Here is a 13,517-nt window from a genome sequence, read left to right as displayed (position 1 = left end):
AGTAATGCAAATTAATCCTATAACATTTTAAAAAGGATTCTCAAGAGTAGCTTGATTACAAATCCATGCTACTTTGCTTTTACAGGCACATATCTGGGTTGATTAAATGAAAGTCAGCAGAGGCACATACACTGTCCTCCCATCACACCTCCACTCAGAGCATCTCAAGAGGAGCCCAGACTCTCTGATGTGCTTTGCAGGGCAGGCAGGCTGGACAAAGCCCCCAGTTACAGCTACAAGCTGTGATGACAATGTCCTGAGTTCCCATCATTCTCCCTGCCTAAAATATCAATTCTAATTCTTAATTTATGTATTATGTCCCTTGAAATCAGAGCTAGAACTGAAGTGTTAGGTCTTAGAAGGGAAGGAACTCATCAGTTCATTTACCTCTTTGTAACTGAGAAACAGCAGAGATTCGCTAAAAAGAGCTCAAATTAAAGGCTTCTCCTCACAACGCAGTTTTATTTCTGGAGCAGTATAAGAACTAATGTCTTATTTGCAATTTTACTGTACACACACAGGTTCCTCTGTGCACGCCACAGCAAAAGTATTTCTGTAATGAGAGGCTGCACAGCAGCTAGCAACACTTTTCAAACTTCACTGGTCACAAAGCCTGTGGCAGCTAAAGATAAATGGAGAGGTTTTCATGCACAGAGAACATTACTACATCTTATATATTTAATCCATCACTTGCAGTTTTAGTATTCCATCTACAAATAACATTGGAATTAACAATTAGAAACTAGAATGGATACACAAGCAGCTGGAATGGGATTCCTGTAGCCTAATTTCAGCTATCTAAATAGCAGGCAGTTATGTTCAACTAATCATGTAGCTCACTCTTTAGTCAGGACAGAACAGCTGAATCATTGATCCCTGGAGTGCATCCCCTGTACGTGCATCTTGGCATGCTGAAAATTATCCAGAATTCAGCTGGAGATTTTGCCCAAAAGACAAGAATAGTTTGCTAGACTTATTCTCCAAAGAGATGGATGCAAATGGAAACACACGATGGATATTCTAGAGCAGGAAAAGTTACGGAAACAATGGGATTGCTGCAAACAAATTATATTCAGGTAGAATATTTCTTTACTGCACAACCAAATAGTTTTTATCAGTCAATGCAATTTTGTGCAGACATTTGTTCACAGCTTTAAGGATTAAGCTTTCATTAAAAAAGCTGTCCAAACTCATTTCCATTACACTTCAGGGTTCATTGTTGTTTTGTTGTTTTTTTTTTTTCCAATTTGTTTGTTGTTATTAAAAGGAACCGTTGTGACAGTTTTTGACAAAGCAAATTCCAAGTGTTAATAGTGATAATACTTCCCCAAACAACTGGACCACAAGATAAAACTCAGTTCCCCAAAAAAGGCTGTGCAGTTCTCAGATAGCTTTCCTCATGCCATCCAATAACAGTGAAGTTCTGCAGAACTGAGTGTTGCTGAAGAACAGAAAAGCCAAAATAATTTTCTTGCCTTTTCCAAGCAGTTCAAGAAACCTGCTACCTCTGCCTTCAGCAGGAAAATACTGAAATTATCGTTAAAGTGCATGAAGAGAACCACCATATTGAGATAAGCCAACAAAAACACTGATGACAGCATTTCATTTATAAACAAAAAGGCAAAAGTTCCACTAGGTAACAATCCATGCAACAATAAGGCTGCATGGGAGCAGAGAATGAAAGGGCAGATCAGTGATCTCTACCCAGACAGCTTTTAGGCAGCAAAAGGAAACTGTGCTTTAAGCAGGCTCAAACTACCACTTACACTGACAATACTGAACTCTCATATGCCACAGTTGGATGTCTGCTTCTAGCAGAACCTGCATTCAAAGGCCAAACTACTGATATTTGTGGGTATTCTAAGAGTGTAATTTGCTCATTCACTGTTTTAAGACTAGCACATAACATTATTTACTTCACTATGGATTAGCACTCTCATTAAAATTTTGTGTTTATGGGGTTTTACCCCGACAAGTGAAGGTGTGCTTCTTAAGCACTACACTGCAGATATCACCTACGTATTTACACTCACCAGCTTCAGCACCTGCAAAAGCTACACAAACAAAGCACAGTTTTACCAAAGATAAGTTAAAAGCTGTATTGCTGATAATATATTAGTTCTTCTGAAACAGTTCAGAGTTCCAAACACTGAGTTTGTGGTCTGTGTGAAGGAAAGAGACACAGCTTTCCCACACAACTGTTAGGCTGCAGCAGAGTAATTAAATGAACAGTTAAGCAGAGATCCTGATTTCTCCCTAAATAAAAAGGCATGAAATTACTACTGGTCTTTTACTGTACTTTGCAAATCTAGGCTAGGGAACACTTCTACCAAACAAGTTAGCTAATACTACCCAACTCAAAGGATTTAGCAATGTAATGACCCACTGTTTCAGAAAGTGCAACGATTTCACTCTTCAGTTAAGATACGCTGATAGCTTCAGAACACTATAATCCTTTGTGGATATTAATATCAACATGAAGTACTTACCCTTCAGCAATAACTCTTTGCCATTTGCAGTAATTTGGTTTACCATTATTCTTCTTCCTGCTTTTAGTGCATGCTTTAGAAAAAGCCTTCTCTGTCAAGTCCTGAGGATCAGACAAGTTTAATACTGTATTCCCAAAAGAAGTTTTTCTACCTCCTCTGACAAAGTGACTGCTGCCTGCAGAGCTGAATGGGATTGATCTCTTTCAGGAAACAAAAGGGTTCCTTAGAGAAAGCTAAGCCAACACTGATACAATCCTAGCATTATAATCTTCTAAATGCTGAGAAAATAGGCAAATATCAAGATCTTACTGAAAACGCTGTTTGTGAAATCAAACTCGGCCACGTCTAAGAGGCACATTGCACTGTTTGCACACTTACTCAGAAGAGCGTGTGCCACAAATCCGCTGCTTGCTCAGTGTGGAATCAGACAGCATTTTAAACCAGCTAATGCCATGAAAATTACAGCTCTGTGACGTTTGCCCTCCAGGCATTTCAGCTTTCAAGTGAAAACAGTGATGTATTTCTTTCCATCTTCAATAACTTTTACTATGATTTCCCATTAGGGGATAAATCATATGAAAGATGCAACAAAATAAATAAATCTGTATGATGAAATGGAGGCTTATATAAGAGACATGTAGAACAATGGTTTTAAGTAGTTCATAATTACTAGAACCCCATGCATTCTGTTTGTTTATAAGGTAATCTTTCAAATACCACACACACCACACTTGCTGCTTTATCCAGGAGCTGCAATCACCAAGTCACTTTTGAGAAAACGAATTCAGGAACTCACACACTGCTTCAGAGTTTTCATAATCTAACTCCTCATTGCCAGCTGAAAAACACTACAGTGAAGTACAAAGGCTGTTTTTATAATATGCTTCAGAGGTTCCTTCATGTGGAAAAACTCCAAATCATTTCTCATGACAATCATCCCCAAACTCGGTCCCCTCACACGCATGAAGGCATCTCAGATAGAACACACCCTGTGTCAAAATACAGCAAGAAATGTTATTGCTATCCCTGTCTCAGGGAAAGCCTCCATCCCTGCAGAAAAACAATCCCAGTTTCTCTGAGTCACCAACATACAGCTGTGAGACTGGCATATAGGTTTCATGCAAAATTTACTTCACTTCTCTCTTTGGTATCAAATTGTTTTCAGCCCCGTACCCATTCAGCTGACCACAGGAAGAAAGATGAACATACTTAAGAAATAAAACATATTTAAACAAATAACAACAACTAGAAGCCATGGAGTGAGACCAAGCAGCTGGGAACAGCTCAGAGGACTTCCTACAGAGAACACATAGAACTAATGGAGATACAGGCAAGAGTGCTTTGCATCTCCAGACATACATAAAATGACTGAAGAAGGTTTAAATTACGTTGAGAATTTCTGTACATTTTGTGCATGGCATTGCACAGTGCACACACAGACACTGACTGTCCATTCCTGAAAGATGGTGGGAACACATCTCTAATCAGTTACAGCTTATACTTAAGTTCCAAATGCTTTATTTGTTTTCAACTAATTCATACAGAAAGGGGTTTCTAACATTTTTCTTGCACTGAAAATGGACTGTGCGAGAGATTTTTATTTACTAATTTTTAACCAAAGGGGGCTGCTGGTGGTAAGCAGAAGGACAAAAAAAGAGCTAAGCTTCTGTATGTACCAAAGATGAAAAGGTGATTTTTCCATATGGTGCTAAAACATAAAACAAACCTCACCGCTCCATTGGTCACAATACTTACAAAATGCTGAAAAAGTCAAATTCAGCCTGGGACATCTCCAAGCAAAGAAATCACTTCACCCCATCAAAAAAATTTAGAGGGTGGAGAGCTCTCTGACATTGTGTATATGATAAACAACAAACCACACTACTGGTAATACACATATATTTATATATATGTGTATGTATGTATATTCCAGCACATAATTATCCAGAACTTGTAGCTTTTCTGAAATAGCACAAAATATTACATGCTGCAACACAGCACAGAACAAGGCAAAGCCAGGTGTCTGGAAAAGGCAATGGCTTTTACCATCGTTTTACAGAAAGTCTGTCAGTTTGCAAGAGCATCAGAGCAACATGAGAGCAGCATGTGACAACACAAGGAGACTCTTCACGGGGCAACAGGTAATACTGGTTCACTTCTCTTCTGCTCCACCAGTCAGAAGTTAAATCAAGTACATGCAGGAGAAGGTTGGTCAGAAGAAACTCAAGGACACGTGGTGGAGCTTAGCCCTCTAAACATATACTTCTACCAAAAAATCCAGATCACAGCATCTTCGAAGAGGGCAAAGGCAAAGCACCACATTAAAAATTATTCCCTGCACGTTGCCTTAAGTTACAGCTCTAAAGCATCCTGCATGTACACTGAAGGATATCTTATGAAAAGGCACATAAATATCCTACTACCTGTTAGTCAGTATTGGGTTTTTCCTGTCCTATTTGGCTGACATGTCCCTGAAATTTATCCATGACATTGCTGCTGCGTTCTCTAGAAAATACAGATGCATCAAAAATGAATGGTCTGTCTCTGCTTGAGCAATGTAAATTCCCTCTAAGTTATATCTGTACTAGAACTGAATTTGGATAAGCTTGGCAGAGTTTGCTTAAGGTACTCTAGAAACAGCTGTGCTCTGGAAATCATGCCCCAGTACAGGATGCCAAATACAAATTACAAATGCAAGGAAAGGAAGAAATCCTGGGGAGAAGTGACAAAATACCTTAAACTAGTATTGCTGCCGAATATTTCATATGGTAAAAATGACAGACTGGACAGTAATGATCTTAGCAGAGGAAAATCAGAAAATGTTTGGGAGCGGTCAGTTCTGAAATTAGACACACAAAACCATCAGGGAACATCTACTTTAGTATTATGTATCAGCTCTGAATACAAACTTATACAAAGTGGATCAGGACAACAAAGCTTCCAAACACAAAAGTAGAAAACAGAGAAGCAGTTATGCACTATCCTCCATCAAAGAGTGCAGCAATCGTAAAATCTCCCTGAACTGCTCAGGGCCTGACTCAGGTCTGACCTCCTACACGGAAATACAGAAGTGAACTTTGCACAGTGACTATGCTTGGGGCTGCTCAGTTCACAAGCACATAGTCATAAGACGAGGCTGCATTACTATCAATAATTTTATGAAAAATAATTTTACTTGAGGGCATTATTTTTTTTTTAATGCAGCGATCAGCAATGTAAAGTATGCAAGAGCAAGTCTCAGCAAGTGGCTCCTCCTTAGAAGTTACCCTAAATCAGCAAATAAGTGGTTTCCAATGGCACACTATAAGAATCCCTATTTTTCTTTGACATGGAACTGGAAGGCAGAAGTTTAGCCTAAATGGCTCTATGGAAATATCCATTATGATTGAATGGTGTTCCAAATCCTACAAACACAAACTGATTCTGGATACAGACAGAGGAAAAAGAGAAATGGCAATTAGGCTATAGAAAAAAAAAAAAAGAAAAAAAACACAACACTGTTTCATTCAAGCTTAATTAGCTTGAACCTATACATAGTACAGCATGCCTCTGTCCTAAACAGAGCCTGCGTCATCTCTCCTCTCCCAGGGTCTTGTTATACAATCTCTGCTGCAGTTCCCTGCGAGCCAACTTCCAGCATAAGCTTGCAGCTTTGATCCTGATTGTAATCAAAAAGTAATCAATAGATTGCATCCTAGTTATATTACAGACCACATGTCAGTCAATGAAAGAGCTGGGCCTTTAGGAGCATGCAGGTCATCCTGAGCAAATTAATTGTTCTGGATTTGAGAGGATGGACCATTGGGACAAATTTCCAGGGGATTGGAAACTGAGCAGCAGCAGAAATGCTGCTAAGCCACGTCCTACACAAAGCAGCTTCCTGGTCTCTCGTCATTGCACAGTGACCACCCCCATGAAGATGGTATAATGGCTGTCCCCTTCACCAGTACCAGCAGCCTCCTCTCTCACCTTAAGCTGCAGCTGCCCAGCACAGCCTGGCACCCGCCTTCCATCTTCCACTTAGCAAAATGCCATTTCATTTACATCTGCAACAAGTCTCAGGCTGCCTCCAGCGAGCAAAGACAGCTAAGTTGGCAGTTTTGCCAAGTGATCAACCTTCCCCACTCATCCATAAGCTAATGGAATCAAAGCTCCTTTTGGTCAATTAGTGCTTTATTCTGCACATTAAATCCCACCTCTCTGTTCTACAGAGCGGAATGAAGATCAAAAGATGATTCAAAAAAAAATTCCACCAAGTACCTTCAATAGCAGCAAATAAGTGAGGGGGAAATGTATTCCCAGCACTGTCCTAACATATACCTCTGTTGCTTAGACATGTATTAAGGCTGCTGGAAAAAAACAGCCATCTTTTTCCAGGTCAAATGTAATATCTACCACAAAAAAACTAAATCTCTATAATATGACCTGTTTGAAAAAATGCTACTCCTTTAAGTCCAGGAAGTTCACAAGTGATAATTTGAGACTCTGGAAGCAATGCTTAAAAAATAAGGACAACTCAGGACAAACAGGCACCCTACACAATAACCTCCAGATAGGAGTGCACTCAATGGCATAAGAAAGGGACCTGCTCTACATGCTACCTCTCATATCCTGAAAAGAAGGGAGCTGTACTACATACCAGCTTACCAAATGCTCTCATACCCTGAAGAGAAGCTTGCCATACACAGATTATAAGATCTGTATTTTCCCATTCATGTAGGCATTACTAGGGTTCTGGTAATTATGAACTACTTAGAATCATTAAATTAGTATCTACATGACTCTTACATGACTCATACAGATTTATCTTTCACATGATTAATCCACTAACGGGTAATCACTTTATATTTAAAGACAGAACATAATAAATACCTGTCAAGTATATGATTTTGCTAATATTTTTGGTGTCTGATATTTCCCTATTTTGCTTGCATAAAAATAGAGTACTGTTCACTTAGTGCTCACTAAGGCAGCCAGAGTGAAAGGGGCACAGTTCCACACGTGTGACAAAAATTGAACTACACTGAAAGAAATCACCCAAAGCAGCACAATGAAAGAACAAAAACCAGCAATACTCACTTGGCGTCACTTAAACAGATGCCTACTGAAAACCAATAATTAATAAAGAGGCTTTACAAGATCAAACAGCAAGAAGTTTTGAAACTTAGTCAACAAGGTTACAAAGTACCTTAGCCACCATTCTAAGCAGAACTTTAGGGAAGAAGTCAAATTTAAACCTCACTTTTAGGAGCATGCAAAAATGTGATCCTTTATTTTGCTGCAGCTGGGGTGAGAGGGGAAAGGAAATGTCAGTATTTTGTATTTTATATTTAAGGAAATGAAATCCTGCAGAAATTTGCAAGGGCAAGTTAAACGAAACAAACATAAATCAGTTTTATATGTGAGAGAGATAGGTACCAAAAGTGCAATATAGGTAATCCAAAAACTGATTTTAATTTCTTTAGGGAAGTACAGAGATTGAACAAGAAACACCGCTTCAGCATGCAAGAAAAATAAGGAACCATAATTAAGAAATAGCTTGGGATGGGTACTCAGCAAGTCAAAAGGAGTGTGAATTTACAGAGGGATTTAGATAGAAAATCCATGTACTTTCACAGGCAATTGCTTAATCTTCTAACAGAGGTGTTCTCCTAAGCAAAAATAAATACATTAGTAAATCAACAGCTACAAAAGACTGGCAGTAGCTTTTCTTTTTCAATCCTTATTTTTATAAGTCATTTTTTTGCAACATATAGACCTATCCACCCACAGTTACAGGAGTTGCCTTCAACTCACTTAGACATATCACAAAGATCCTCTAGTGAGCTTTTGCAAATAACTCAAATACCAGAGAACCCGCAGAAAGGACCGTATTTTTCTATATTTAGTGAAGTCTCCTGCAGCCAGCAGCTGGCACACGAACCCCTTGGTGCCGGACAGCTGCAGCCTGACCAGCTCTGCCTTAACCACTGCACAACTTAGAGGTATGAGAAATGCCTTTACCAAAAGTGATAGCTTATGCGGTAATATGAACTTTTTTCCCCTCTCATACAATCTTTTTTTTTATTTTTTTTTTTAATTGAATTTAACTCAGTAAAACTGCATGATACTAAGAAATATGAGTACCTGCCGTGGACTCCATGAAAATCAGTCACACCAGATCTCACACCAAATGTTAGAAAAATTCCTTTGCTTTCAGGTTACAATCTCTTTCACCTATCCAAGCATGGTGTATGCCAATAGCTAATGGTGTCACAAAGCACTTCTCCACTTTCATTTTTCACATACCACATGCTTATCTTTCCTTATCTCTAGCAAGAGCCCACTTATCTCTGCACCTGTGTTGTTGAGAAAAGTATTCTGGAGTTCAGTGCTGCAATCAGTGTTGTGCTAACTGCCAATTGTACGAGAAGCAAAAAAGCACTGGGCTTCACAAGGATGACCATGCTGCTAAGACTCCTTTCAGGATCTGCATTCCAATGACAATCACAGCAGTGTATTTTAATTATATTTACTGCTGAAGGGATTAACTCAAATCAAAACATCTCAATCTTTTAACGTAACATGAACAAATACTGGCATATTTAGTACTCATAGGACAACTTTAAAATTCCACCTTAAGCTTTACAGAGACAGAAAATTGTGATGCAAACCTTAGCAGAATATGGTTTCTCTTCTTGTTGTTTTCTTTCCAACAAAAAAAGAAAAAAAAACCCTTCCTCATTAAAATGAGGTTTAAGGAGGTGTAATATCCATACCATTTTCATCAAAACAATAGTTAACTATACACAAGAAGAGGAAGTTCACTGACATCCGTGTATTTCTCAAGTTATTTTTCTCCCCAACAGTTCCGAGCTTCTGCCTTAGATTCCCAAGCCCCCTCTTGCATGACTTCTTTCTGCAGTTTTGAGACAGCAGGAATACTGCTGAAGGCACACATGCTACAGAGCTTATGCAAAAACCTGCTGCTATGACAACTCTTAACAGCACCACTTACCCACGTTGCTGCTAGCAGAAATTTTAGCTTGAATTTAAGATAACCTAAAATATTTTTAGCCACTTACTTCTGTCATCCCTATTTAGCTGTAGTACCTCATTTGTTATATGACTAATTTTATCTTGTCTCTGGTCTTTGCCAAAACATTCGTATATAAGAATTGAGTGCTTTGCAAAGGGATTTGCGTAACTCCATTAGAAGTATCTTCAGATGTATTTCGTGCCAGCTTTATCTTAAGTCTTGAAAGCAACTTAAAACCTTTACTAGTAAGTTATTGCATATTAAAAAGCAGTGAACTGAGAAAAAGCTTAAAATATCACAGGAGAATCTTTTTGATCCATCTTCTCTAGTTCAAAAATAGTTTATTAAAACCAACTGGCATCATCTGCTGCAGCACAAGGACACTGTACACACTGATGCAGACTGTAAGCATGAGGAAAAGGTCTCGAGTCTAGTTAGAAAAATGTGGGCTAAAAGAAAGGCATGTGATAACTGGAACATAAGCAGAGCTATTCATTAGCAGAAACTAAGAGTGGCAGCTGACCAAAGTTAGTTAGTGACACCAAGCTGATTAGCATCTCATTTCCACAAACAAAAGTCACAGGAGGATAAATAAGTTCCCTCAGGAAACATGACATCTCATTTCAGTTAACAGAGTGTACAACCACTGTAAAGCTGAGATTCTTATTATAGCAAAGCTCATTCACTGTGGGGTTTTTTTGTTTGTTTGTTAATACTATTTAGACTCCACTTTCCCATTTCTTACCCTGTGTACCCAACCAAACACATTGGCATTGTTTCAAAGACTGAAGAGATGCCAAATTCACATTTCTCATCCCTGCCGGTCCATGAAGCAAGGCTCACATGTTTGTCATAGGATCACAGCATTAGTCTTTGTGCTTCTTTTCTAAATGGAAGATGTCAAAATCTATTATGAGCAGCAGGAAGGATCTGCTTATTCACAACCAAACAATGAAGCTGTCTGGGAAGGCTAAATTATTACGTACTGACCAATGTCTTCTTAGGCACATGGTGGATGAGAAATTCTGGTGCAGAATGGCTTCGTTTCTGTGTTGCTTAGATGATATCACATCACTTGACATTCCAAGTAAGTTGAATTAAAAGAAAAACAAGGCTATGACAAATAAAGGTTTGAGTAAGAATGTTACAGGGAAATGAACTCAGAACCATAAGCTCCAGAGATGGTGCAAGGAGTGTCTGACCAACAAATCTGCTATTTTGCATGCAGTTGACGATCAGCTGCAAGCAGAACTGAGTAACAATGCTCAATCCTAAGCTTGAAGGGCCATACCATCACTCAGTCACTTTAACCCATCTCCAATCAAACTGAGCAGCCCAAAGAAGTCTTTAAAAGTCTTTGAATAAGATTTCTGACTAGCAAGCTGCTTTAACACTTCCCTGGAAAGTATTCAGTAATTCTCTTATACTGACCTTGATGGCATTACTTGACAGCACAGAAAGACTGGACAAATAGCATTGTTTGGGCAGCTATGTGTGTATTCACAGTGCCAATACAAATCACGTGCACTTGGATAGGGCCACAATCAACAGTTATGAATTTGTGCATTTAAGTTAAAGTTTACCTTATCTGGAACCCAACATCAATCAGTCAATTCCTCCAAAGCCCCATAATCAGCTACCACAGAAAGCTCTGGAAGGCTGCTCTCCTCGATGCTGCAGGCTCTGGCCAGCATTAAGCAGCTGTAAGGTACTCTGGCTTCAACAGGAGCATCCCAGCTCTACGATGTTGTTTTTTCAGCTCTTCCCTAGGTAGCAGAGGCTTCTTTGCTCTGCACAATATATAAAAGGAAGCACCAAGAACCAGAGGAGTAATTTGAGTGAGATTTTAAATTCCCCTCTACTGAACCATAACCCAGGAAACCTCAGAGAAGACAGAAGAGGCCAGTGGGGAAGAACACACTTGTCACTACAGGTAGGGAAGAGAATGTATCTGTACACACATACCCCGAGGATATGAAACAACACTTAATTACTGTGAGAGTAAATTAAAAAATAGAAGACAGTTACAGTTCAAACAGAAACAGAACTTAACTACCACATGTTAATGGAGATTTTCCAGATGTTTAGCAAAATAAAGACTAAGCTGACTTCCAGCAGCACGGTTCTGCGTGCAGCACAGACCACAACTTGCCAGCTACTGAGAGACTTAGAGCATGCTGCTTGCACACATCCTACAGGCACTGCTACGCAAATGACAGACAACTCGAACTGACTGACCTTCCCTTTTGCACCACGGCAGTAGCTTCCACAAGTCCCAACCAACCCATTGGGACAGCTAACAAGGGAAGAAAGTACCCCACAACAAACATCTATTGCTGGCTTACATGTTAATGATATAGTAAGTAACCTGAGCTTAACACAGATCTGTTTATAAAATGAAATCAAGGCCATACACAGCCTTAAGGCTAGCGCCTCAAATTGTCTGTAATAGCATACAAATTGGGAAGAACATTTATCTTTCATCACTCCTAAGTGCCCACGTTAGGAAGAATAACGTAATAGGCATGAGGCCTACATGAAATCTAGAACTCCTTTCGAAAACTATACAGAAGAAAAGAAATTGTATGTTAGAAATTGAAATGCTGAAGTACAAATTCGAAGAGAACCAAACAGGGTGCTAAGCTGGGAACCTGGCATTCATCTCATGACAGCTGAGTATCATCCAACAAAACAAACCTTTCCTCTTCCTTGAGCACAGTTCTGAGCAGCCCAGGCTCCCTTCAGCGATTACATTGTGCACCCCATAACACCTGCATTCCAAAAAGTCTGACAGCACAGACAAGGGAGAACAGGTCAGGTGTTTACTGATTTTTCTTTTGTTGCTTAGAACCACAAGTGATTCACAGAGGGCAAGTCGGATTCACACACTGAGCACAGGCAAACCTCTTCCCAAAGGTTACAAGGCTAGACGTAACCAATGCAAAAAAACACAAGAGATACTGCAAAGAGCTGAAACAGCTTTTTACCAGAACTGTTCGCGCTCTGAATCTGAGCGTTCTTCCTTTTCTCACAGGAAACAACCATCATATTTACGCTGACTTACTGAGAGTCACAGAAAGACAGGCTGAGCGCTGACCCTGCTTACTTAACGGAGCCGTCCAGACTCCTCACCGCCCCAAATCCCGTGCCGTTTTCGCGAACCTCTTCTGCAATCGGAATACATTAACGGCTAACAACAAAAAGCGGAGCTGCCCAGGAGGTGCAGCTGGGAAATCCTCCCGCACACAATGCACTTGCTGTAGCACCCAGGGCCCGGCTAAGATCTCGCCAAGCAGAGGCGCTTTGTAACAACAGCAGCAGGAACAGCAAGCGGTCACCCGAGATCCGACTCAATAGAGTTCACTACCGCCCGTTTCTCCGAGGCGGAGAGCCCAAAATATCCGAGCGTACCTCCGCGCACCCCGATCGGCTCCGAAGCCGCGGCTTGCGGGAGGCCCGATAACGGCGGCGCGCCGGGCTACCAGCCAGCAGGGGAGGCCCCGGGGCGGCTCCTCCGCGCGGCCGGTCACACCCCGACCCCGCGACCCCGCGGCACCTCCCGGCCCGGAGCCGCCGCCGGCTGACAGCGCTCCGCGCGGCGCCCCGGCGCTGCCGACGGCGGAGCCGCCGCCCTCGAGAGCCGCCTTTGTCTGAGCGGGGATCCGACCGCGCTCGCTCCGGGAGCGGCACCGGCGCCCCCCGCCCGGCCGTGCCCGCTCACCGTCGGAGCTGACGGTGTCGTAGGAGTCGCCGGCGGCGGGCGCGGCGGCCGGCTCCCGGTAGTCCACCCAGCTCAGCCCTTCCACGCTGTCATACTCGGCGCGGTGCTTGTCCTCCACCGGCACCACGGTGAAGTGCGGCATGGCTGGCGGGGCGGAGAGAGCTCCCCGCGGCACCGCGGCGAGGCAGGCGGGATGCGGCGCAGAGCCGGCGGCGCATTCCTGCCCCGTGCGGTCACTTCCTCTCAGGAAACCGCGCTCCTCAACTCCACCCATTCCCCTCCGAACGCC

The 13,517-nt window shown here is 41.5% G+C and overlaps 1 protein-coding gene across 2 annotated transcripts in view; it reads right to left on the bottom strand.

Annotated features, from left to right (window-relative positions):
- The window catches only part of SLC12A4 (solute carrier family 12 member 4), a 49,073-nt gene extending 35,556 nt beyond the window's left edge, over positions 1 to 13,517 (bottom strand). Inside the window, exon 1 of one of the 2 annotated variants that reach the window (XM_031615415.2) lies at positions 13,229 to 13,517. In XM_031615415.2, coding sequence (XP_031471275.2) covers positions 13,229 to 13,502 — 274 coding nt within the window. In that variant the 5' untranslated portion in view covers positions 13,503 to 13,517. Of the gene's footprint in view, positions 1 to 2,489; positions 2,551 to 13,228 lie in introns of those variants that run through there. The other variant, XM_090149876.1, reaches the window with a different exon arrangement.

This window comes from Phasianus colchicus, chromosome 13 (assembly GCF_987193195.1).
Source record: "Phasianus colchicus chromosome 13, bPhaCol1.hap1.1, whole genome shotgun sequence".
Taxonomy (NCBI): domain Eukaryota; kingdom Metazoa; phylum Chordata; class Aves; order Galliformes; family Phasianidae; genus Phasianus; species Phasianus colchicus.
The sequence above is the reverse complement of the archived record's forward strand: the minus strand, read 5'-3'. Positions and strand labels throughout refer to the sequence as shown.